This window comes from Amblyomma mixtum, chromosome 10 (assembly GCF_055824585.1).
Source record: "Amblyomma mixtum isolate Tamu chromosome 10, ASM5582458v1, whole genome shotgun sequence".
In the NCBI taxonomy this organism is placed as follows: domain Eukaryota; kingdom Metazoa; phylum Arthropoda; class Arachnida; order Ixodida; family Ixodidae; genus Amblyomma; species Amblyomma mixtum.
In genome coordinates, this window is record NC_143021.1 from 115,023,140 (window position 1) to 115,050,554 (window position 27,415).

Consider the following 27,415-nt stretch of genomic DNA (forward strand, 5'->3'; position numbering starts at 1 on the left):
ACATCAGCAGAACTTTTTCCTTAGCATGTCAGGGATGATCTCTCCTGTGTAACCAAAAATCTTGCACCTAATCAATTTTTGCGAGAAGTACCTAATCAAGTACTTTCTTAATACTGTTCTATTTTATGATGAAAATTTCTGTTGCAACTCCTGCAGTGTTCCAATGTTATGGGATAGGATTATTTGTATGCTGAGAAATAAAATAAAAATATACATAACAAGACAGATGTGGAATTGGCTGCCTTAGGCACTTTTCTGGTGCACCGAAAAAAACTGGGTCCATTAAGTTTCGTTGTGGGTCCCTTCAACACTCCACGCTTCTTGTGAACAATGTTTGAGCACTGTTCTTTTGTATTTGGTGGCAAAAGAATGGCAGTAAACATTTATTGATGAATTTTTAATGTTTGTGCAGAACAAGCTGTTTTCACATTGTTGGAAGAAAAAAGAAAGTTGATGCCTTTCTGGTCATTAGAAAACGTTTTACAGCTACATGTATAACTTTTTAATCAGTAGTGTATTGTTTATTCGTGATGCTTCTAAGGTTACACGAGTACTGTCGTGGAGCAGAGGCAAAAGGCGATATCAGAGGTTGCCCTAGTGCCATGAGAAACTTGCAACATTTCTCGCGCAGTAGGGAAAATGTAGTTTTAACAAAAACAGCAAAAGACAGGATTGCTGTATACAGTTGCTATTAGTTTGGTTTGGTTTATGGGGTTTAACGTCCCAAAGCGACTAAGGCTATGAGAGACGCCGTAGTGGAGTGCTCCGGAAATTTCGACCACCTGGGGTTCTTTAACGTGCACTTGCTATTAAGTTGCTATTAAGTAAAAAAAAAACATTATACATTAATATATTAACCCATTCTTTAAACATTGATGTCAGCCCATCAATAAGCAAACATTGCATATAAAATAAAAAACTTTGATGGAAGGGAGAATCAGTACTGTACACAGAAAAATACAGGGGGCACTTTGGCTCTCTAAAGTGCCACAAGGCGAAAGACTTTCCTGACGCACTGGTTTGCATTGTTTTTTTTTTCTAATTTTTAATTTTCACTTTCTAACTTTTTATTTTTCTTAATTATTTATTTAGTTTTTTATTTTATAATTTCCCGTTACGGGAAAGGAGGAAGATGGGAGTGAACGAAGACCACGTATTCACTAGACGCGCCTTTGTTCATTCCAAACCACCGAGCTGGCATGGCGGAGTGGTTAGCGTGCTCGTCTCGCTCTCCGGAGACCCTGGTTCGATTCCCCAACTCGACCTATTTCCTACTTGGTTTTATTTCTTTATTTATTTACTTTATTTATTTATTTTACTTGGAGCATCACTACACCATCCCTTTAATGGGTTGCATGGTTACTAGCCTTGCTAAGCCACTCAGTACAAGAACTGCAAAGCATGATCAATCGGCTAGACAGGCAGAGTAGAATGGTGGGGCTAAGAATTAACATGCAGAAAACCAAAGTAATGTTCAATAGCCTTGCAAGGGAACAGCAGTTCGTAATTGGTAGCGAGGTGCTGGAAGTAGTAAGAGAATATGTCTACTTAGGGCAGGTAGTGACCGCAGATCAGGATCATGAGAAGGAAATAACTAGAGGAATAAGAATGGGGTGGAGCGCATACGGCAGATTCTCTCAGATGATGAATGGTAGCTTACCAATATCCATGAAGAGAAAAGTATAAAACAGCTGTATCTTACCGGTACTCACCTATGGGGCAGAATCGTGGAGGCTAACAAAGAGGGTTCAGCTTAACTTAAGAACAACGCAGCTAGCTATGGAAAGGAAAATGATAGGTGTAACGTTAAGAGATCGGAAGAGGGCGGAGTGGGTGGGGGAACAAATGCGGGTTAATGACATCCTAGTTGAAATGAAGAGGAAGAAATGGGCTTGGGCAGGGCATGTAATGCGAAGGCAAGATAACCACTGGTCCTTAAGGGTAACGGAGTGGATTCCAAGAGAAAGCAAACGTAGTAGGGGACAGCAGAACGTTAGTTGGGCGGATGAGATCAAGAAGTTTGTGGGGATACAGTGGCGGCAACTGACAACTGACAAAGGACAGGGTTAATTGGAGAGACATGGGAGAGGCCTTTCCCCTGCAGTGGGTGTAGTCAGGCTGATGATGATGATGATGGTTAGTAGCCAAAGTACAATTGTCCCTGTTTGAAATCCGTGCACTGTGACGTCACGATCATTTCGACCAATTGAACAGCGTGACATTTCTGTGGAAAACTCCTGCTTACAAGGAGGAGGCAGTAAAGGCTTCCCGCAATGGGCCTCACCGCAGAAAGTGGATTTCTGTCACTCAAAGGCAATCTGAAATGGTTTTTTGAGAATTCGAGGTTATTCAAGAATTTGTATCTATGAAGCTTCTAGGTAAAGCATGCAGAGTGTTCTTGCGCTAGTGTTTAAAGTGGTGACTTAATCGGATATAAGCAGGAAATGAGCATTGCCCTTTTTTTGTGATAGACTGTTAATGGTTTAGTGGTTAGTTAGTTGGGGTTGGATTTTTCGGCTTCAGCCGACATAAGCTATCAAAGTACGCCAAATTCAGTTTCGGAAATTTGGTTTTAACTAAAAAAAGGTCAGTATCCTTGGCTTGCACTCTGCAGCTAGCTGGCTATTGGGTAAGGGTTGCTTTCATTGGAAGGGGAAAATTGATGATTGCTTAAGCGAGGGGCGTGGTGAGATGAGGCACTCTTCTACTAAGTAACGCAGTTGTGGGTTTCAAGGGATTGGTGTGCAGACAGGGAGGCTCCATCTTGTCACTAAACTTCATCCGCTAGTGTGTAGCACTGTTGATTTTGAGCTCCTGCTTTTTGGCAGTTGCTTAGTTAAAGGGGGATAATGGGATAGAAAGCAACTTATTTATTTTTCCACTTAGTGTGATGAAATGTGCCAGACTGGCTTAGAACAGCATCAAACAATCAGATATAAAGTTCCACAGTGACAGCTTCACTAGGTTCCGTTTTATCAGTGCTTATGTGTTGTCCCCTTGTTGCTTGCTTGTGGAAAGCCTAGCATGACAAAAAAACAACAGGCTACAGGTCTCTAAATGCTTTTAATATTTACTAAGAAGTGTGGTGTAAATCAAGACTCTCTTAATTTTTTTTTTGATTCTCTGCTCTTTTTTTTAAAGGAGACAATATGCACCTTCTCTTCATGTTTAGAATGTATCATGCTCTAATTACCATGCACTAAAAACATGCGAGCCTAAGTGGTAAATCTGAGACTGTCTTGATGCAGACCACATTTCAGTGATCACAACAAAACAAACAGGATAAAAATCCATGCACCCATTGCTGTGCTACGCTTTCCACAAACAAGGTATTAAGCCCAAAACAAACTTTCGAGAAAACAAGCCTGAAAGTTCTGATCTAGCGCACACTGTGTATGTGTAGATGCCGAGAAATATATTTATTTGGAGCGCTCAAAGTTTATTTTTGGGTGAAATATTTCAGTACAACGTAGAAACAGTGTTGGAGGTGCCAAAAAGTGTACTTTTCAAAAATCGACTTTTTTCGCGATTTTTGCAATCTGATCCCCGCATCCCCCCTTAAGCAGCTTTTTCTCCACAGTGTTAAGGATGCATGAGTGCATATAAGTGTCATAAAATAGTCTCATGTTTTTGCTGCTGTATCAGTTTCATCACTGATGTCAACACACAGACCACGTGATGCCTCGCTCTTTCACTCAACCTAATGCCACTACACAACTCACTTTTAACCCATATATACCGAAACGGCGGAAATTAGAAGAAAAAAAGAACAAGTACTTTTAGATATAAAATGTTTATTTCACTTCACAATTCAGAATCATCCTTTTAATGTTTGGAATATTTATCTCAGCACCGACTTTAAAGCCATCCTACTATGTAGGATACTATGCAGATTCGAGTAATGGAAGTGAGTTGGCAAGTTAGTTTTCCATTCTGACTGTGAAAGTGCTCAAAAACACAAGGATGACAGAGAAGGAGAGACATACAAAGTGCTTACTTTCAACTCTGTAAGTGCTTTGTATGTCTCTCCTTTTCCGTCGTCCTTGTCTTTTTGAGCACTTTCACTGTCAGAATATACATATTCACTACCTGTTACGTGTGGTAAAGCTTGAAGCATTTAACATGAGCTTTAAAATTGCATTTCTCATCACGCACGGTGGTTTTCTTATGACAATGCGCAAAAATTATTTGTTGTTCTTGCAGAATTACAATGTACACAGTGGGGTCAAATTTAAAAAATGGTGTCCAGAGAAGACTGGCAGATCTTTCTGAGCACACACAAAACTGAATGCACACAACACAAACCTTATGCAGGAAACTTTTAGTCCCTCTTGCACCCAAGGTAGGGAGTTCAAGCTTTTACACAATGAACTTTTAGAGTTACTGCACCAAAAATTGGTGTCCTACATATAAGACACTAGGAATACATGGGTTAAGAAATCAACTGCCACTGGCGTTTTTGTGTTATGGCCCCAGTATTTACCTTCAGTTACTTTTCTTATTGGTGATAACATTGCTTTCTGCTAACACAGCTGATATTTATTTATTTATTTCATACTGCAGAGTCGCTCGACTCCAAGCAGGCATGAGCACGGGCATGGGCAGAGATACAAATAAAAAAAACACAAGATATGCACAAACTTCATGCAAGAGCAAACGATAATGCGAAAAAAAGAAACCAAAAAGACATGGGTTTCACATAGAAAAGGCTCTGAAATTATCGACAAAGGTTTCCACATTTGGGCTGTTCACTACACACTTCGGCAATTCATTCCACTCTGCTATTGATTTGAAAAAAAATGAGTGTTTTACTGTGTTAGAGTATGCACGAAATTCTTGCAGCATTTTTCCATGGTTATAACGCGTGCTTGCTCGTGAAACAGGAGTAATATAATCATGGGTGTTTATTCTAATCAGATTATTATATATTAGGAACAAAAATTTCAATCTTGCTTCAGTGCGCCTTGTCTGAAGAGATTCTAGGCCAATAGAATTGATCATAGCTGATACACTATCTGTTCGTTTGTATCGATTGCAAATGAAACGGGCCGCTGTCCTCTGCACTCTTTCTAATTTGGAGATATTCTTGGCCGTAAATGGGTCCCATAAGCAACAAGCATATTCCAGACGAGGCCGCACCAAAGCCTTATACGCTGCCAGTTTGACATGTTTTGGGGCCTTTGAAAGCTTACGCCTCAAACACCACAGAGTCTTCAGAGCTTTCCCGCATGTAATATTGATGTGAGCATCCCAGTTTAGGCAATTAGTTATCTGAACTCCAAGGTATTTCACAGACGAGGTTTCTGGAAGTGGTACGCCAGCTATACAATATGGATGTATCAGAACAGTTTTCTTTTTACAAATTCTAAGTACGGAACATTTATTAACGTTAAGAAACATACCCCATTGGTTACACCAGTTTGAGATCTTCTGCAGGTTACTGTTAAGCTTAATTTGGTCCGGTGTGGAGTTAACTAAGGAATATAAAACGCAGTCATCTGCAAATAGTTTAACTTTAACTTCGGAATCAACCACGTTAATGATGTCATTTACGTAAACTAAAAATAGGATAGGCCCCAGAACTGATCCTTGCGGAACACCAGATGAAACCGGAAGTTCATCAGAGTACTCATCGTTAACACGAACATATTGAAATCTATCTTCTAAATAGGCTCTAATAAGGTCAATAATATTAGGATTGATTCCGGCAGTGTAAAGCTTTTGAATGAGTTTAGTGTGCGGAACCTTATCAAAGGCTTTGGCGAAGTCAAGAAAAACAGCGTCTATTTGTTGTTTGTTATTAACTGCAATAAAAAAATCATGGCAAGTGGTTATCAGTTGTGAGACCGTAGATAAACCACGCCTAAATCCATGCTGCTCATCACATAAAAAATGGGTCGATTCCAAAAATTCCGTCAGAGCTCGGCAGATCACATGCTCGAACATTTTGCAGCTGGTCGAGATCAAAGATATTGGGCGATAATTAGATACGCGAGATGGGTCACTGCCTTTAAAAACAGGTACGACACGTGCGGTTTTCCATTCCGATGGGACTGCGCACTGAGACAGACAGACAGACAAGACAGACAGATATAAGTGCTTTCTGAATAATTACTCAACATTTTTGTTTATTTATTGCAAAATTGATGCAGATTGCATCACTAAGAAATAAAAAGTTATTCAACAGTGGAAAATAATATTGGCAAAAAGAGCAGTGAAAATTGCATTCTGAAATAAACGTGAAAATGAGTCCTCGAAATAAAAAAAAATAAAAGCCGAAAAGTCCAACTTGCAGTAGGAAAGTTAGCGCTTGTTTCACGTCTTCCTTCTTTGTGTTTTTCTAGTATGTGCTCTCAGATCATGAATGGCAGTTTACCAATATCCCTCAAGAGAACAGTACACAACAGGTGTATCTTACCGATACTCACCTGTGGGGCAGAAACGTGGAGGCTGACAAAGAGGGTTCAGCTTAAGTTAAGGACAACGCAGCGAGCTATGGAAAGGAAAATGATGGGTGTAACGTTAAGAGATCGGAAGAGGGCGGAGTGGGTGAGGGAAGAAACGCGGTTTAATGACATCCTAGTTGAAATCAAGAGGAAGAAATGGGCTTGGGCAGGGCATGTAATGCGAAGGCAAGATAACCGCTGGTCCTTAAGGGTAACGGAGTGGATTCCAAGAGAAAGCAAACGTAGCAGGGAACGACAGAAAGTTAGGTGGGCGGATGAGATTGAGAAGTTTGCGGGGATAGGGTGGCCGCAACTGGCTCAGGACAGGGTTAATTGGAGAGACATGGGAGAGGCCTTTGCCCTGCAGAGGGCATGGTCAGGCTGATAATGATGATGAGTATGTGCTTTGTGCTCCTTTTGAGGCAGGGAGGGAGAACACTCATTAATTTCAATTAAGGCAGAGGAAAGGTTTCAAAGACGAACTTTCCAGTAAGGAGCCGCGTGCCATATCTTGTGTTCTAGTCACAGGTTTCAAGGAGGAGGGATACGGTTCTTGTAATGCGGATACCAACGAATACAAATACAAATACCTTTATTTCAACATCAGGGATGTTAGGGGTACACCCAAAAAGCCTATGACTGTCTTGACAGAGGGGCGCACCCCCGTACATAAAAACCGGCAGCAACAGAACAGGGACAGAACAATAAAAAAGATTACAGTGCATAGGTAATCATCCTATTCAATAAAAATTAGTGAACATCCTCTTGGAATAATAGATAGGTGATGTTGGCAAAATTAACACGAAACGCTCAGAAACACTGAAAAATGAAAAATGAAGAATAACGATCAGAAAAGAAAAAGAGAGAAAGGAGGAGAAAACTTGCTGTAAGAAAAAAAAAAGCTGTACCGTTAGGTCCTCAGGGCTCCTTGCGCCGATTAAGAAGAGTTGGAATTATATGTCGGTGCATTTGACGACCGTAATTAGCACGGAAGGATGGCACATACCAGACGTCGTTGTTACCTGTCGGGTAGTAATTAGCTTTGGGCCGTAAGTTAGCTGTGCCGTCAAAGAATGCGTCGTCATGATTTTTCCGTTTTCTTTCATATCGTGTACTTAGCAATGGGACTGTTGCAGCTCTTACGACTGTTTCCTTGTTTGCAGTGTTGTTGGGTACAATGCCACCCTCTTGTGAACTGTGAGTCCGTGATGTGTGCCCCTTCCCTTGGTGTTCAAACCCACCCCCAAACCGTTCTTGTCTGTTCAGTTTCCACCTGCTGCCTACTTCCCACAGGGAGCAGCCCCTCGAAAGATGAACTACTACTTGCTGTGAGTTGTATATCCTCCTGAGACACCCGCAAAGTAAACTGTATCTGTGGTCTTTTTTTTTTCAAATGCTTAGGTTATGGTCATTTGCGTTCTTAAGTGTGGTTAAAATGTCTTTGGTTGCATTTCAAACAACTTTGGTCTGTGTTCTAGAAAGTGACCAATGCAGGGGGGAAGATATGCAACTTCCAAGGCACAGAGGAAAGTTAAACACACCTCTTAGCTCAGATGTGTGCTTATATGCATCGGTGGCCTGTTACGAGTGCTTACAATAAGTGCTTGAAAGCGATAAGTGCATCAGGAGACGCACGTGACTTCACTCTTTCTGCTTTCTTTTTCTTTCTTTGGCCGTCCCCATAAAGTATGCTTGTACTGAATCCCGCCTCTTGAAGAGCTCCTCAAGACGAAGGAAATGATATGACTTTGACCACACTCACTAGACGGCAGCACAGGCTCCAAAAGTAGCTGAGAAGCGGCTTCTTGCGGCACTAAGCATCCTTGCATGGTTGCTGTACCTGCGATATCTTTGTTCAGTATACTGGAAAAAGTTTCCATTGCTGGGTCTCAGGAGAATATAAGCGAAAAAAAACAACAAAAAAACACTAACCAGTTTTGATTGAGTTACCTCCTCACAGCACTGCAGTCAGATACAACTCGAGAACGCAGTCGCAAATGTTACTCAAAGGGGTCTGCCATCCTGTGGTGTCAACCAATTGCTATGACATCGTGGTTAACCCAGTGAATCGGTTTATCTGTGGTTAGTCCCCTTGCTCCCGTCAGCCTCCTGGGATGTCAAGCTGGCAGATGCTAGGGGATCAATCGCGATGTCATGAGAGTCGGTCGATGCTGTTGGCTGCAGGGCCTCTTTTGAGGGGCATTTGCCACTGCATTCTTGAGTTGCATCCATGGCTGACATTCGTGCACCTCTGCAGCTGGCGCCATCTGGTGGCCACCAGTAGTGAACGCTCTGTAGCACAGTGGGGATATTGTAAACTTGTCATTCTGAGAAAACTAGAGAGCAATTCTGTGTGAAGATGGTGAACATCATGGCTGACTCTTCCTTATTGTTGCAAAATCTGACCTATAAAGTGCTATCTGCACTCACACCAGCCAAACTAGGTGGAGAAACAAGGCAGTCTCAGAGTGTCGTGTCCGAGCAGTAAGGACAAGGCGGGCTTAGACTAACTGGGTTTATTAAGCTTTACATCGTAACCACCGGGACAAACGTCTTCTGCGTATTGGCGTCGGCCTTCGAGTCCCCTGCGCGTTCTGGCTGCCCGCGCATGTGGCGCCATCTGTCAGTCCTGCCGCTCACCACACAGGCTGACATACAGCCACCTTGATCACGCCCGCGCGGCGGTGCTTGCTCCGGCCGTCCCGTTCAGCGCGCACCCCATTGTAAAAGTGTAATCGTAGAAGTTCCCTCGCGCACCGCGGAGCGGTGCTGTTCTCCCCCTGCCGACGGCGTCGCGGCATGGCACACGCTTGGAGAAGCGCATACATCGGAGGGTGCACGTGCCCAATCTGGCGTCAGCTTCGCTTTAAAATGTGTTGGCAGCTGGAGGAAACCGCAAGGGAATCAAAGTATGCCGCTGTATATCCCCAAATCAGGTTTACACAGTGCACATTGTTTTTTGTAGCATAATACGATCGAGACGCAGCTAAGGCAGCGTTGATGCATGACTTGATGTGCCGCATTGCACCTGTCTTGATATATCTATTCTGGTAGTGAGTTGCCGCTGTGCCTAAACACTGCCCCTACAACGCTCGTCTTCCTTTTTTTTATCTCTCTTTTCCCTAGAAAAAGAAAAAAAAAACATTACTGTTTACGAGCTTTCCTTTCAGTGTGGCCCCTGACTGTCTTCTGGGTCTGTCTTTTGAGGTACATGTTCTCTAACCTCTTGCTGGACAAATTATATGCTCAGGGCCCTTACACATGGCTTCTTTTCTACATTTTGTAGCTTCAAGCAAACTTGAGTGGTGTTGGGAGTAGGCTTCCCAGTCCTCAAGTGTTGCTGCTGAAGGGGCTCTGCTACTGTCACCCATGTGTTATGTATTATCGCGTTGATCGAATCACTTCAATTCAGACAAAATATTAGTTTGATAATCAGGGACTTTGACCTCCTTCCTCGAGGAAAGATTGTACTCCGAATGACAAGTCCGCCAGCAGTGTCATCTGCTCTGTGCACTCCTTGGGCAATGACTACCATTCTGAATCCGCAAAGATCCGACGTCTGAAGTGGACTGCTGCACCCAGTAATTTTCCTGGATACCCGAGCTATATGCAGCCGAAAATAGCAAAAAAACGGCGAAGGTTGGAGTGGGAGCAACCACCTTGCGCAGTTCCTTGATTTCAGTCGAATGAACTGCATTAGTGAGAAAAATGGGAAAACAACCGAGGGCCGTGAAGAAAGCAGCCGTCTGTTCCTGCCTGCTGTAAACAGCCAAACGCTGAATTGTGTTGTTCAGGCTAATCCTCAAGACTTCCAAAATCATCGCCCAGCTACTTCAATAGTTGAATGTGCTACTCAAACAAGTGATGATATTGTTACATGATGGCAAGCCGATGAAGACAGGACTACATGACATATGGCAATGATATGATCTTAATGGCGGCGGGCCTAGCGCGAGCGCTCCATGCCGCGCCACTGCCCACTTTGTCGTCTTGAAGTCCATGGCAATATTGTCCCCCATAAACATTCGGATGTAAGAGAAATAAAGCAGTTAAGGGTGAACCTTTTCAGGAAAAGTAAAGCAAATGCGAAAACTTCGCACAGAAAATGAAAGCTTGAAAAAACACCATGATTTTAAGTCCAATACAGTGCAATCTGCATGGAGCAAATGCTTACAAAAAGTGGGCGCAGCAAAGTTCTGCGTGGAAGACTGTATATTTGAGCAGCTAACAAACGCTTCAAGGCAGCGTTCTTCTTGATCACAATAGGAACCGTGATGAGCTTGCCTAATGAACAGAAAATAAAAATTGACAGCTCAGCGTGCAACATTGCCTGCCTGTTTTCATAATAGTACAATTGCCATTTTCCTTCCAGGCCGTTTTTGACTGGTAAACGCGTTCTGACCGAGCTAGTACAAACATTCATTAATTCACTGGAAAAAATTTTATTACTGCTTTGACGCGTCAGTCGCAGCACTTCTTTCATAAAGAAGTAATGCCTTTTCATACTTTCATGCTTTCATTGGCCTGCTGCGCCCAAACCCGCAGATGTGATTGTTTTCCGGGAAGCTCTCGTTTCGCATAGCATCATGACTGCCTGCTCCGGGCAACATGAGGCCGCAGCGTCTGGAGCTTAGTAATAAAAAAATTACCTAGCCGCTGGAGGCATTAGTGTTCTTGTGTAGATTTTCTTCGTCGTGCTTTACCACCACTCCTCATCACGCAATACGTCTAAGGCACCGCGAACTGCCTCGTGCAAAGCCATAGCAGGGGAGGCGAGGAGTTGGGGACACATGCCGCGGTGCGGCAAAAAGAGTGGCCAAGCCCCTCTCCGCTATCACACCCTCTCTGTCCGAATGGAACGGCCGGATCAATCTCGCCGCATGCTCGATCCATGTGACCGTGACTGACATTGAGAATGAGATGGACAGCCTATGGGGCAGAAGCGTGGAGGCTAACATAGAGGGTCCAGCTTAAGTTAAGGACAGCGCAGCGAGCTATGGAAAGGAAAATGATAGGTGTAACGTGAAGAGATCGGAAGAGGGCGGAGTGGGTGAGGGAACAAACACGGGTTAATGACATCTTACTTGAAATCAAGAGGAAGAAATGGGCTTGGGCAGGGCATGTAATGGGAAGGCAAGATAACCGCTGGTCCTTAAGGGTAACGGAGTGGATTCCAAGAGAAAGAAAACGTAGCAGGAGACGGCAGAAAGTTAGGTGGGCGGATGAGATTAAGAAGTTCGCGGGGATACGGTGGCCGCAAATGGCAAAGGACAGGGTTAATTGGGGAGACATGGGAGAGGCCTCTGCCCTGCAGTGGGCGTAGCCAGGCTGATGATGATGATGACGCATTGATCTGGGTATTCTGATGTCTAATGCTTGATTTGAAAGAAGAAAACACGCAACTAAAATTAGGTGTTGATAGCCCTTTAATGCAACTGTGGACCACAGTCCATTGCAAGGGACGAAAGGGCGTGTTTCGACTCCATATGTGTTGCTCCATTGCTGAGAAAAGTTGTTGCGGAGTATGGGTGGTCTTTGCATGCACTGCACCACAGCAAGATTGAGTGGTTCCCATTGGGAACTGTGTTGGGGTGCAGCATGGCACTAAGATATGCCACCGCACGGTTTGCACAGGGAGGAGAGCAGGCAGCCTCCGCGGCCCCCTCCGCCGCCTCCGCCTCCGCGCCCTCCGACCGATCAGATCCTGCTGCTGGTCAAGCAGGACGGGACTCCGGCCATCAATGCCCAGGGGCGCATTCTGCTGCCCAGGCCTGGACCCTCGCCACACCACCAGGTGATGACTGACTGCCAGTGGCCTGAGCTGTGGCGAAATGGAATGCAAGCCTACAGACACATGCTGTGGTCGGGTTACACTTAGGGGGGGGACGTTGGTCTTCGAGACCAAAAAAATGTCCAAAGAGTCGATCTTCAAAAAATGACATTTGTGGAATCTACAACTATTATTTTCCAACTGAACCAGTTTTTTGCCTTCCAGAAAACAGTATTATGACCACAATATCAAATTCACATTATCATGTGAGCTGATTTATGCAGGAGCAGACAATTTAATGGCATGGAAATTTTGGGCGTCTGGCTGCCTTAGTATGTCGATACCAACATCTAGGACAGACGAAAATCCAATACTGTTTGCTAAGGGAAGCTGGAGGCACAGTGTGTGTGCAATAATCGAAGCAGATTTGTTCAATCACACTTCAAAAATTTATCACAAAGGTTATTGATGCATTACATTCACACCTTGAACATTGACATTCCAAGTGCTGTAAAATTACTAATGAGGGTAAAACGGAAAAATGGTTTTGATTATTGCACTCTGTACTCACCATACTGTGTAGCCATAGGTTACAAATGATTTTTTACACTGACTGTTTTACACTGCTCTTTGTATTCGTCCAAACAATCACTGGAGTTTTGAGAAGATTGAATGATACGTGGCGGAGTAATATGTTTTCGCGGACGCACTACTTCAGCAACCTCTGCAGCGTTGCCTGCTATGTATGAAACGGAGTATAGGTGGTGGCTTGAGTGGTCTGATGATGATGATGACACGGGGATGTTCTCTCTGTGTCTGCTAGGTCCTGCTGCACATGGGAGCCCCTGGTGAGCCACCCACCATGTTCATGGCCACTGCCGACTGCCCCCCTCCACCACCAGCCGTCCACAAGGAGGTCACCACAGCAGCACGTGAGTGGGTGGTGCTGCTCTCGCACCGCTTCTGGTGCAGTTGAGTCATCATCATCATCAGCCTGACTACGCCCACTGCAGGGCAAAGGCCTCTCTCACGTCTCCCCAGTTGACCCTGTCCTCCTTCGCCAGCTGCGGGCACCCTGTATCCCCGCAAACTTCTTAATCTCATCCGCCCACCTAACTTTCTCTCGCCCTCTGCTACGCTTGCTTTCTCTTGGAATCCACTCTGTCACCCTTAAGGACCAGCGGTTATCTTGCCTTCGCATTACCTGCCCTGCCCAAGCCCACTTCTTCTTGATTTCAACTAGGATGTCATTAACGCACGTTTGTTCCCTCACCCACTCCGCCCGCATCCGATCTCTTAACGTTCCACCTATCATTTTTCTTTCCATAGCTCGCTGCGTTGTCCTTAACTTAAGTTGAACCCTCTTTGTTAGCCTCCACGTTTCTGCCCCATAGGTGAGTACCGGTAGGATACAGCTGTTGCATGCAGTTAAACCTGGATGTAACGAACCTCCATGTAGCGAATTCCTCGATATAACGAAGTTTTTCAATTTCCCAACGCTGCCCCCATTGAAGCGCATGTATTTGAGACCTCCATGTAATGAAAGCCTAGCGGCGGCTGACCTTGATAACTCGCAGGGCCGACTGTCTGTTAGCTTGTGCTGAGTTACGCAAATTTGGCTGAAAAGTAAAGCGCAAACTGACATGAGAGGAGCGTCTGTCAGCGCATCTCCGTTGCTTTCGCCGCCTGGTGGTTGCTCATGTAGCCCGGGATACATGCGACGTTTTTGATGTGAAAGCTTCGCTAGGCCAGTCAACACCACGCTTCGCGCGAGCCGGAGGCCAGATTTGCCACTTCTTGACATGTGCGATACCGAGCGACGTGAGGCATGGCGGAGGTGGCCGTCGTCGCCGCTCTGCCGCTGACTCCGTTGCCGCCGCTGACTCCATCGCCTGACCTTTCGCCACCGCCACGAACTACTGTGCATGTGCGCCACCGCTTCTCCTCCTCGCCACCGTTTGACCTTTTGCCACAGCCGTGTGCAGTGCGCATTTGAAAGGAGGGGTATACAAGGCGTGCTTGCCCATAGAACAGGCGCAGACACTCGCCATGGAAGGAGAAGAAGAAGCAACAGTGAGACGGCGCAGAAACACCCATCCAGAAGTGGTAGCTTGGGAGTTGGCTGAAAAGCAGCGAGAGCTTTTCGCTCCGAGATATCCAGGCTTAACCTTAGCTGTGCTACAGTCAATTTTTATTTTATTTTTTTTTTCCCCCGGCGATATTCGCGGAGTAGAAAACATCGTGGAAGCGAGGCGCTCGGCTGGAGATAACATAGAGCGAAGCGGCGGCGCACCGCTGTGTATCTCACGACTCGAAAGCAATTGTGATCAGCAAGTGGCAAACACCACTGTGCAATTAGGTGTGTGAGAGCAGCGACGCTGACTCTTCTGTTAAAATCACAAAAGTGTTCACTTCGATGCCAATGTGCTTGCTTTAGCACGCGTGCATAAGTTTGATTTTTATTTTGTGCTCACCTTGGTTGGAGTCCGGTGACTGTGAGGTATATAATCAATAAATAAACAGTGTCGCTTTGGCCCTCACTGCTCAAGGAGGAGGATGAGAAGGTAAATTACTGGGCAAGTGAGAGGTGTGGCACATGTCATGCAGAGGGCTCAAGGGAGGGGGCACTTACTGTGATGGAGTAACTGCTGACAGCACTGTGCTGGCTTTGCTCAACCTGTTGCTTCCCCCTTCAGAGGACATAGAGGAAATCACCCAGGTGGAAAGAGGCAGGACTGCTCTTGGCAGGACTTAAGGGGCCACCCAAAGGCAACTTCATTCTCAGCAGGCATCGCTCTTTATGATATTTGTCTGGCACCAAAAGATGCCTCTCTTGCCAAGACAAATCTGACTTGGGAAAGGAACATCTTTTTTTTTTTTTTGTGCCTCAAATCAAACTTGTGGCATCAACATCAGCAAGGATTCTGTGATCACCGTTTGGAAGTGAATGGCGGTGTAGCCTGGCCTCCAGGATCCGTGAGAAAAAAAATCAGTGGAGGATTGCGATGCCTGGTAGTGCAAAATTTGAGTGCAGCTGTTGACGTATTTCAACCACGGTAACCTCAGAACGTGCAGTGCAGATCGGTGGTTTACCCGCTGCGGTGGCCCAGTGGTTAAGGCTTGTCTACCGAGCTGGAGCACCCGGATTTGAACCCGACCGTGGCGGTCGCGTTTGGATGGAGGCGAAATTCTTGACGCCCGTGTGCTGTGCGATGTCGGTGCACATTAAAGATCCCCAGGTGGTCGAAATTATTTCGGAGGTCTCCTCTTCCTCTTTTTCTTCTTTCACTCCTACCTTCCTCCCTGCACTTACAGTGTGGTTCAGGTGTCCACCCAGATATGTGAGATAGATATACTGTGGCATTTCTTTTCCTCAAAAACCAATTTACCAATTTTAGAAGGGTGGCTGTGCCTAACCTCTGCAATGGTCTGCTTGGCTGAGGCAGTTCACAGCAAACCCTCTATGCACCCTCCTTTTCCTTCTTCTTCCTCGCACTCCTGCCTGCCCTCGTTTGCTTCTCATGCTCTCTTCACATCCCTCATTTTCCTTCTAGTTTGCTGCGCCATTTAAGTCGATGAAGAGCGAGGCCAACACTCAGCCCAGAAACGGACGCGTAACAGCTATACTCTCAAACTTCCTCAGCTCCATAGTTTGTGCTTATCAGTGTTTGGCTGGAAGTAGTAAGAGAATATGTCTACTTAGGGCAGGTAGTGACCGCAGATCCTGATGATGAGAGGGAAATAACTAGAAGAATAAGAATGGGGTGGAGCGCATATGGCAGGTTCTCTCAGATCATGAATGGAAGTTTACCAATATCCCTGAAGAGAAAAGTATACAACAGGTGTATCCTACCGGTACTCACCTGTGGGGCAGAAACGTGAGGCTAACAAAGAGGGTTCGGATTAAGTTAAGGACAGCGCAGCGAGCTATGGAAAGGAAAATGATAGGTGTAACGTTAAGAGATCGGAAGAGGGCAGAGTGGGTGAGGGAACAAACGTGGGTTAATGACATCCCAGTCGAAATCCAGAGGAAGAAATGGGCTTGGACAGGGCATGTAATGCGGAGGCAAGATAACCGCTGGTCCTTAATAAGGGTAACGGAGTGGATTCCAAGAGAAAGCAAACGTAGCAGGGGACGGCAGAAAGTTAGGTGGGCGGATGAGATTAAGAAGTTTGCGGGGATAGGGTGGCCGCAACTGGCAAAAAAGGACAGGGTCAGTTGGAGAGAGACATGGAAGAGGCCTTTGCCCTGCAGTGGGCGTAGTCGGGCTGATGATGATTAGAGCTATTGTCACAAAACCCCCCCATCGTATGTCACAGAATTTTTATTCCGAAAATGACCGAGGTTGGCCTACTCTGAAATTTAGGACCCCAAAATATAAGATGGCGGGAAAACCTGCAATAGACTAGACTGTGGCAGGAAAGGTTTATGTACGGGCAGCACGGTGGCAGCAAGCTGCGGAAACATCCTCGAACAAAGCGGGTTCTTTCACCTGCAAAACAGTAATGGAGCCAGGGTTGTCTGCAAGTGGGACCACGCCTGTGAGGGTGCCTGCAGATACTCCTGGACCATCGACTGGACCCACGGTGGGGCCACCCAAACGTCGGGGACGGCCTAGGAAGCATGCTGTTGTGGAAGGAGTCTCTCAAGCTGCGATACGGAAACGTGCTCAGCGTGCATCCATGACGAAAGGTGAGCAGGCCAAAGAAACGGCTGCAAGTGCGAATTCAAGCGGTTGCAGAGACGAGCGAATCCAGAGCTAAGATATGAAGGAGCAGGACAGCATACAGGTTGCGACACGTAGAGGATGAAGAAGCGGCAGCAAAGGTCACGCAAGCAGAGGAGAGTAGGAGGTTTACAGAACAGCAGTGGTCTTCGATGGAAACGAATTGGGCGGCTACAATCGCAAGTTGCTCTCGGTCGAGAGAGGACGTGTCACAGTGGGCTGCACAACAGCTCCCCTAACGAAGCGGGTCCTTTCGCCTACAAAACAGTAATGGAGCCAGGGTCTTCATTGCCTTCCCGCATTTGGATTTCCGACATGGACGAGGACGTAGAGCCCGACTACGCTGAAGAAGTGGATGTAGATGAATTGTGTGCGTTAATAAAAGAGTTCAAACAATATAATCGATCGCAGCCTCTGTACTAAATGTATTGAGCGTACACACCAGCAGTTCTATCTGCGTGCTGCATGCAGCTTGGGAGTCCGAAATGTGGCCGGTGTGTGCACTTAGGTGTAAAAACGACACATAGAAACACCCGGATTCCAGAGACATTTATGAAGTAAATCGAAGCCAACGCTCTAATGCTAGCACGTTTCCTCTTCAAAATTGCTTAAGTGGCCCCATATTTTAGAGCGCAGCTCTTAGGCGCCCGTTGCCGTTGTCCGCTGTAACCAAGAGAGGGTAAAAGCGCAACCTCCTCCCCTCCTTAGCAAGAGACAAAAAAAAGCGCATCGTAAAACGGGGCAGAAGGAACCCCTGGAGAGTGACTAAGCCTTGCGTGTGTGGCTGCCCCCTCTCCCACCGCTCGCTGACACGGGGGGGATTGCTGTCGATTGTTCTAGACTGTCCGAGTTGTTTCTACGTGATGTTGACGGAGAGGGCGTAGCCTTGCCTGCGCTAAGAGATGCCCTCCACCTGTTCTCTCGCGCGACGGCAGCGGCGCCACGACAGAAAGTTCCAGATGCTGCTCGAAGCGACTCCCGGCCTTTGACCAATGAGGATGCGTGCCCAGCGCGAGAAGGAGCCTGCACAGCCGACGCTGTGTCTTTGTGCACGCCTGCCTTGGCACGAAGAACAGAGAGACGTGGAGCGAGCCTATATGAGAAGAGCGTTGGCCGCCCGAGCCCCCATGTAAACTTCACTGAACAAATTTTGAGGAAAGGAAATGCACAGTATCTGTCTCCCACATCTTGGTGGACACTTGAACCAGAGGGAAGGCACATAACTGCCCTCTTTGAACAGTGGACACCTCAATCTTGCTTTAAGCTATGTGGAGGCATGCTGGGTGGCATGCAGGGTGACAGGGTGGGTGGGGACTTCAATGTAGATATAAAGACAAACAGGAATTTCTTATCACTTATAGCTTGTAAGGGCTCCCACAGCTGTGACAGCCTTGCGAAATACTTGCGCAGGCCTCGTCTTTGAGAACCAAGCATTGGTGCAGCAAGTCGAGCATATATCCATCTATTTCTCTGTCCACAAAACTTCCTACCTGACAATCAAGAACTGTTAGTGGAGTGTTTCTTGAAGAAGGAATGTGTGTGAAAAATAACCAGTTGTACATATATGCCCTGCTCGAATTCTTTGCCTCAATCTATTGAAAAGCTAAAATAGCTGATGAGCTGCACTCAAATTTCGCATTAGGAAGTAACGTAATCATGAGCAGTTTTTGTTTTCTTTGTTTTGTTATCTAGCTTAAAGAACTCTGTTTTCAGTGTGAGTAGCAGTAATCTGCCGCTGCTGGCCCACTTCAATGTGTCTTTCGAGTTTCTTCAAGAAAAGCACTTAATAGCACCTAAGACCATTTCAGCCACTGCAAGAATGCCAGGAAGTGGACGCTTTGTATTTGGTTTCGCTAGTGCTAGGCCAGAAAACATCAGTTTTACTACAGCACTGTAGCGCACCCTCTGCTGTGCATGTATTAAATTCTTGTGATTGTGTGTTTTTCACTCCTTGTAATAAATTTCACGTGAGTGGATGTTTGGTGTTAGACTGGCATGAAAACTATCACATTTCTTCGATGTTTCTTCTGAGTGGAGTTGCATTGTCAAACTGAATTCACATCTCGGGCTCAACAGTAGCCAAGCAAAATAAGAAGCTTCCACTTCCTGGCACTCCTGTAAGCGTGCACATTGGATGTGTGTTTTTCCTCTGGGTCAGGAGCTCTCAAAGTGGGTCTCTTAAAGTGGTTCCCCTGGAACCTAAATCCGTCCATGCCAGAACTGCTGCCTTTCCTTTTACCCACTACTACATTTTGGTTCTAATCTCAGCTGCTAACCAGAAAGATCTGGGTTCGATCCTGGCTGTGGCAGCTGCGTTCTGGTAGAGGCAGCAATGCATGACACCCACGTGCTGTGCAATGTTGGCGCACATTCAATAACTCCAGGTGGTCTAAATTGACCTGAAATTGTGCTAACACAAAAGAGCGACGCAGGAAACGAGGTTGACAGGACTGGTGGAAACTTGCAACTTGGGTTCAGTTTGGGTTCAGTCCCATCAACCTTCTTTCTCTCCTGTGTCTTTTGTGTTAGCGCACTTTGCTGTTACTTTGAAACTGTGAACCATCACGCCCAGCAAGAAGCACTTCTGCATTGAACTGCAGCCCCTCCACTACGGTGTCCCCCGTAGCCATTGTGTCAGTTTAAGGTGTTACATTCCACATACACTAGCATACCATATTTTTGGAGTACGGTAATCAGTTACAACACACATTGCATAGCCACCATTGCAATGAAGCATTGCGTTGCTCATTGCACAGCCGGTTATTATTTATTGAATTTTGGCATTTTTTGACGCATTTTTTGAAAGCTGTTGGGGTTTCCTGGTGCTGGAAAAAATTGTCAACAATTGTGATTCTCGGTAATGCAAATGTACAGCAGTGGAGCTGAGGTGTGCACTGAATTGCTCCTCCTCCTCCTCGCCTGGTTTCCTCCTCATCCACTCATTCCATAGAAAAGGGCCGTAAGATAAGAAATTCAAATGTGTGTGTGCAGTTTACGTGGCTAGGCTTCTTCATATACGTGTCAGTGTGCTTTTGCCTTGTTAACTGTTACAGCTTCCGTTGTGCAGAAAATCGGCCATCGTCATTTTGAGCAAAAGGCGGGTGGCCCCCTTGTTGCCTAGCTCACGTGACCTCGTGGTGTCATTACCACAACCTGCTTACCAGATTGTGAGATAACTGCTCTCCATGACAGTTGGCAACCTACTCAGCGAACTGACCACTGTGGCAGGCAGCAGTGGAATCTGAACTAATTTTTTTACCGTTGGAACTCAATCTACACGTTCCCAGCATTCTTAAAAACTTCGATTTATTGCCCTGTGCGGCCGATTTCCCTAATTTAAATCAGATTAACGCCGGGCTCCTGCCTTTTCTTTTTTAATTCCCCGCATACCGTAGGACAAGTCGACCAATGCATGGAGTGCCTTTCAGGCAGTCGCGTGACAGCTTTGCTTTCACTTTTATTTTGTTTCTTTTAGGTTTCCGTGAATAAATACATCTAGTCAGAGACTACACAGCTGCAAATTAGGCCCACAGAAATAAAAATACGCGTGGACTCTTTGCTTTCGCCAATCACTACATATCACTCCGCCAATGGCAGAGTGGCAAGCCGCCACGGGACTGGGTGAAAGGTTGGTCGACTCCTCCCACAGTTTGCTGGAATTAAAAGAAAAAAGGCAGGAGCCCGGCGTTAATATGATTTAAATTAGGGAAATCGGCTGCACAGGGCAATAATTCGATGTTTCTAAGAATGCTGGGAATGTGTAGATCGAGTTCCAGCGGTAAAAATACGAGTTCAGACTCCTCTCCAGTGCACCTTTAAAGTAATGATTGGCTGCGAGAGGTTGCTCGGGAAGAGCAACCCTCTACCAATGGTAGCTGCTGCCATCACAGGACGCATCTCTTAATCTCTGCACCTCTGCACCAGGAGTGCCATGAGGGCTTCCAGGCTTCTATGAATTTAAAATGGAGAATAGCCCATACTGCATATATGGGTATTAACGCTATTATGTTATACACTTAAGGCAGCGTCCCCTAAAGTTTTAGTATTGTCGTTTCTTTTGAGCTTTGCTCATATTAAAGGTCAAATGTGACAGCAATGAGCAGTAACTGCCGTGCACCAAAGAATGCAGTCAGCATTTGTCGTCTTACTTTCTATCTTATTTTGGTACAGCCATGTCAGAAATGGAGGGCTATACTATCTTCCGATCTCTTAACGTTAGGTGCAACGTTAAAAGATCGGAAGTGGGCGGAGTGGTTGAGAGAGCAAACGCGGGTTAATGATATCCTAGTTGACATCAAGAGGAACAAGTGGGCTTGGGCAGGGCATGTAATGCAAAGGCAAGATAACCGCTGGTCCCTAAGGGTAACGGAGTGGATTCCAAGAGAAGGCAAGCGTAGCAGGGGGCGGCAGAGAGTCAGGTGGGCGGATGAGATTAAGAAGTTTGCGGGGATAAGGTGTCCGCAACTGACAAAGAACAGGGTTAATTGGAGAGGCACGGGAGAGGCCTTTGCCCTGCAGTGCGCGTAGTCAGGCTGATGATGATGATGACTATGAAAGGGTCCGAGCAGTGACCATTTGTGTGCTTGTGGTGTGCTTACAACTGCACCCTTGGCTGGTGCTTGCCGTGTGGGCCGCTACTAGGCAGATGTAAGCAGCACACCCTCTGTTCACACTCCTGTGCTTACCACATCACCACCGACACCTGGTGAAGTGGTGGTGACTGGTGCTGCCACCGCCCCGTGCAGCCCGTGGCGGAGGAGGAATGCCCCCCCTGCAGCCTCAGTCTCTGCTCAATGGGGTGCTGGTGGAGCGGCCGCCCCTGGCCTCCCAGCAGCAGCAGCAGCCGGAGCCCCCCAGGGCCGCTGCTCCCCCTCCGCCCCCTCCACCTCTTCAGCAGCAGCATGTTCTGGCCAATGGGGGTCCTCCACCAGACCCAGACAGCATCCCCGTGCTGGAGCCCATCACGGCTGAGGAGCACTTCCACGCCGAGATGCTGCACCAGACCATACGGGTGGGTGCAGACCTCCTCTCTTATCCGTTGCACACCCCCCTCCCTCTACCATTGTGCCACACGAGTGTATTTTAAGGTGGAAGCCTTTAATGCCTCATCGTTGACAGAAGGTTGTCAGCAGAGGTGTCACGCTTTTCGGTTGGCTGAAATGGTTATGACATGAGAGTGCGCAGATTCGCAGTAATGAGGTCACCCACGGATGCCTGACACCCCCTTTTGAAGCACACAGCAACTAACAAAATAGTTGTCGTCCACTCCGACAGGAGGTGTGAGGCGTCCGTAGGTGACCACATTACACACCTCATTACTGCGAACAGAGCCATGGGTACAACCAAACTCATCAAAGCAGAGAGAGAGTCGTGCTAAAGAAGCAGTCAAAGTGTGTAGTCAAATAAAGCGCTAGTACAGCACAAACAGTCAGTGCCAAACAGTGCACCAGAAAAGGCTTTCGCCTTGCAGCACCTTAGAGAGCCCTGAATTTTTTTGTGCACCCGGCTACTCTAGCAGTCTCTCGGCGAAAGAGTGCCTAGCCATGGCGCTAATGAGAGTGTGCCAGCATCCTAGCCCCTATCTGCTGGGTACCAAGCCATCTTGGAATTGGTGGCAACAAGAGAGCTGACGCATGCGCTGCTCAAGCTCACCATAAGGAAGTCGGGGCTGTAAGTATGCGCTATGCAGATTGCATAAAGGTAGGTAAAAAATAAACTTAAAGGAAAATGGCAGTCTACATGGAACAGTGAAGAAAAAAGAAACTACATTTAGTAAAACCCATTCTGGGAGAATGGAGGTCATGCAGGCATCAGGAACGTTTTGGACAGGTAATTTTATGCCACGTAAGCATCAAGCCAACGTGCAAGCCTCCACCAGCACACTGTAGTTGGTATGATTTCGGCATAAAGTCTAGCTCCCGGTGCTGTCTTATTCACAGTCTGAACTCACTCCCTTGGTTTTGAGGAAAGAAATGGCACAGTGGCCAGCTCAGTCACTCTGTGAGGATAGAGATGCATGATGTCCACCTGCAAGCGGAGGCAGTTGTGCACCTTTCCTTTTCTCAAAACTAACAAAGGGGTGTGGGCTCTGGACTCTGTTGGTTTTGAGGAAAGGCACATAACTGTGTTCCATGGTGCTCGGCTGCTGACCCGAAAGACGCGGGTTCGATCCCAACCGCGGCGGTTGAATTTCTTTGCAGGAGAAATTCTAGAGGCCCGTGTGCTGTGCGATGTCAGTGCACGTTAAAGAACCCCTGGTGGTCGAAATTTCCTGAGCCCTCCACTACGGCGTCTCTCAGCCTTAGTCGCTTTGGGACGCTAAACCCCATAAACCAACCAACCAGCATAACTGTGTTCCGTGGGGTTTCTGGGGTCCATATAGGGGATAAGGATTCTGCATCATGTGCGGAGCTTACCGCGTCACTGCTTTGAACGTTGAGAGAAGCCAACAGCCACAGAAACCAAGGGGCACAGGGGATATTTAATTTATTCATTTATTTTGTGGTGTTGATCAATTTATAATATTACTGAATATGTTATCGCTTAAAGTTAATTGATTAGAAAAGCAGAAGAAAAAACAACCACATGCCACCGGTGGGATCCGAACCCACGACCTCCGAATTACACGTCCGGTGCTCTACCGCTGAGCTACGGCGACGGCTGTCAAACCTTCTGCTTTCGGGGGTATTTATGTTTACAAATAACCTAACCTTGGGAGTGTTCACCAGCGCCACCCACGTTCTTAAGCGGCGGACGTAGCACGTCCTGAACAGCGCCACCCACGTTGTTCAGTTTCGTTTGGAAAGTTCATGCAGGAATTCCAGCGCACGAGTAGGCCGGAGTTTAACGGGACTGATTCAGAAACCTACTTAGTGCAATTTGTGTTCCTGTGAACCTTTTCAGCTGGGAAATGTATTGATGCGGCATGGAAAAGTGTGTCATTTCAGAAAAAGGGGAGTCATTGAAGTGGACTGAATATGTAACTCCCTGGGGTCAGTGGACACCTCAGTCATGGTTTGGGGTGCATGGCAGTCCACCTAATGTGTTTGACAGCTGCCTTTCTGTTGTTATTGTCTGTAATGTGTAATATTGTGTTGATCAGTTATCCTTGTTTTGGCACTTCATCATTCTTTGCTCTTGCTATGTATTTTGTCAGTGTTATTATGCATTACCAACTGCTATTTGTAATGCTTTTCCCTGAAGGCAAAATACATCTACTCCACCTTAGGGGATTCCCCTGAACATCTGACCAACACTGTTCCCACTTCGAGTTACTGATCAATTCGCTCTCGCCCTACCACAAGCTTGCCGTCCCGGTTAGCTCAGTTGGTAGAGCGACCGCTCCATTGAAGCGGTGATCCCGGGTTCGAACCCTGGACCAGGGCAAATTTCTCTTTAACTGCGAAGTTTCTGAGAAAGCTGTATAGCTTTCCTCTGTAGCCGTATGGCTGCGCTCGGGTGGATGTCAATGAGTACCGTATTTACTCGCATAATAGGCGCACTTTTTTTCCAGAAAATCCGGCTCAAAGTTCGGAGTGCGCCTATTACGCGGGGTAAAAGTTCCAGAAATTTTTCGACTCGCAAAATCGAACATACCACATAAGCGCACCCGTGAACGGGCGGCATCCTGTTTTCCCGAAGGAAATAATTTTTAAAAAATCCTTGTAAGGGCCGCACCCAAACTTACCACGATCCATGCGGGAATAGCCTTCGAAATGCACGCGCCATGGCCACGGCGATCATCTCAGTCTGCGAGCAACGCGCGCTTGGTCGCGGAGGAGCGGAGGCGCGCGCGTGATCAAGGCGGCCGTGCGCACGCACAGGAGCTTCCAGGTGCCGCCCACGGATGGCGCCCAAGGTCAAGCTTATCATCATCATCAACTTTTTCGTCCGCCGCGGGCTTTCGTTATCCTTATCGACATCAGCATCACCAGCTCCAGTGTTCTTTATGGCTGTCAAAGGGTCGGTTTCTGTCGTAGCCTGTTAGTTCATCGCAGATATGGCTTTCGTGCGCTGCCGCTGAGCGTTGCTATTTTAGCACGACGGACAAGCGCCCTAATAGGTACACGGCTGGTAGTTAGATCTCGAACACGGCAAGCGCGCGGTAGGGCGGAAATTCGATGTGGACGAGAAGTGCGGCAGTTGCGACTGCGGCGTGCCTAAATTTTCGTATGCTACTTCTATCGCCACGGTTTTCGGGGTCCTAAGTCGGGAAGCTTTCCGGCTGATGAAGCTTTCCAAACAGACGTTTAAAGTGAGCATCCCTGAAAACTGTGTGCGGCTGTTCCACGCGATGTCGTTGTACGTGCTGTGGGTCCGCAGCATCTGCGACGGCAGCAGCACTAGTGAGGACTAGTAGTCAGTTCAGAAAAACTTTGTTAAAATAAACATTGTGGGGGTGGGGAGGCGTCGCCTTGCAATCGTGTAAATACAGTACTGATCACAGTGCAAAGTTCGGGGTGCGCCTATTATGCGCGGAAATAAAAAAATCTGATTTTTTGCGACCGAATTGGGGTGCGCGTATTATGCGAGTAAATACGGTAATTACTCCCCTATTACATAAATAAATGGAGTTTCGTGAACTGACTGTGTTTATCGCAACGGCCCTTTTCGCAGCAAACGGCGCTGCTACAGGACCTGCTGAGTGCCCAGCAGCGGATCGCGCAGGCGGCTGAGCGGCAGGCGCAGGCAGCGGAGGACCAGAGCCACGCGCTGTCCCAGCTGGTGCTCTTCCTGGTGGAGAACCACCACTCGAACCGGAATCCCGGCAACGCGTCCTGCTCCGGAGACGAGTCGTGTCCCGAAACCGCCCTGCCGCTGTCCATCACTCCCGAGATCGTCCAGGGTGGCGGCAACTCGCCGTCGACGTGACCTTTTCCTCGCTAGGTGGATAGGAGGATGTGAACAGCGTGTGGCAACGAACAGTGTGCTGCAAGGATGGTACCACGGCTGTCCAATGATAGTACCACGGATGGTACCACAGTACCAGCTGGGTCCAATGATGGTACCACAGTACCAGCTGGTACCACGGCTGTTATAGTGTACTTATGCGAAGAGGACTGGGCTGTGGATAACGATCACTTCAATGCGAACGTACAGATGCACGTGTTCTGTGTGTGGTGCGAGCATCGTTGTGCCTGGTGTTTGTGTCTGCTACTGTTTGCCGGTCCGGTGAAGCGTCAAGGCGATGCTTGTTTGTTACACTGCCTCATTGACAGACAAGGAAATGGACGGCATGGAACGGTGAAGTTGACAAGCTGGACAGACCTTGAGCAGCGTACAGCGCCTTCCCACCCAAGGCCATTTTTTAAGGTATCGTGACACAGTGGAAAGGTGAAATCAGTGGACGCCAGTGCAGCTTTCACAACTGGTGGTACAGTGTCACATGAACTGTAGTTTAAATATTCCTGGTGTTTCCTATGTATTCTTTAAGGGATTTGAGTTATCTGTTGTCGTAAGATGGCTGTGGAGTCATACGAATGACGTTTCAAAGTGTTGGTGATTTTAGGCAGTTCATATACCGAGTTAAGGGCAGCCTTCAATGTAGAAAGACTGCGTGCTTTTAAGCTCTGCCAAGCAGTGTAAAAACTGTCACGGAGTGTTTCTATTTTTTCATGAATACGCTGTGTGATTTGTGTTGTGGAACTGTTTTTTTTCCTTTTTTTATATAAATATGTTATTGATTTGTGTTGTGCAACTGTGCACTCTGATTTTCTGCTTGCGTGGCGGAATTTTGGGAAGCCTTTTCTGGATCTCATACAGATCTTGGTGCGTAGCTGCAAAGAAGCATCGTCGGTGGCCGTAATTTTGACCTGCAGGTTTTCACATTTGGTGCGACGTGGCTGCAGTGTGGATTTTGGTGTGGTGCTCTTTCAGCTCGTGGGACGCTGTCGTCGTATGTACTCTGTTCAGCTTATAATTACGTAAGTCTAGGAAGTGACCTGTGATTTTTGCCATTGCAGTTTTCCATGCCTTGCTCCGTTCACTCTTATGCACTGAGTTGCCATTTTGTTTGGTTCCTTATTGATCAGTCACAGGCAACTCTTTAGACCAATCACTGCAGTTTGCCCCTTGTAGGTAACAAACTGGCGCGTAGCACACACGCATGGCGATACCAAGGGCATGACCAATTCAGCGAAGAGTGCAGATAGATATGCAGCGGCCAGCTGATTTCTGGAACTCTAGTTATTTGGACTTGTGCTTCATTTTGTACTTCGCAGAGGAACTGCCGTGCTCCTCAAAGGAAAGCATGCATCTTCACAAGCAGTATTTTGTATCTGTATAGTCCAAAAGTTGTATTTGTCGGCTTAACAAAGACGTGCACGGGCATTGCTGTCCCAACCAGGTGACTCTTGGCTTCCGTGGAAGGCGTCATCTGGGATTCAAACAAATTCAATCCGACGGATTAGCCAAGATAGCCTTAGCCTCACTGGTGCCACTCAAATTACCAGCGCAGTCTTCATTCCCATGTA

The 27,415-nt window shown here is 46.9% G+C and overlaps 1 protein-coding gene and 1 non-coding gene across 2 annotated transcripts in view; one reads left to right on the plus strand and one right to left on the minus strand.

Annotated features, from left to right (window-relative positions):
• The window catches only part of LOC149326723 (uncharacterized), a 28,975-nt gene extending 2,335 nt beyond the window's left edge, over nt 1-26,640 (plus strand). The window contains exons 2-6 of the mRNA XM_089563242.1: nt 12,081-12,240; nt 13,040-13,148; nt 16,721-16,909; nt 21,689-21,954; nt 25,560-26,640. Of these exons, the coding sequence (XP_089419368.1) occupies nt 12,081-12,240; nt 13,040-13,148; nt 16,721-16,909; nt 21,689-21,954; nt 25,560-25,814 (979 nt within the window). The 3' untranslated portion in view covers nt 25,815-26,640. The remainder of the gene's footprint in view (nt 1-12,080; nt 12,241-13,039; nt 13,149-16,720; nt 16,910-21,688; nt 21,955-25,559) is intronic.
• Nucleotides 23,530-23,601, minus strand: TRNAT-UGU (transfer RNA threonine (anticodon UGU)). Its single transcript has one exon. It is a non-coding gene; the product is annotated as a tRNA-Thr (tRNA).
• Nucleotides 26,641-27,415: the final 775 nt, after the last annotated feature.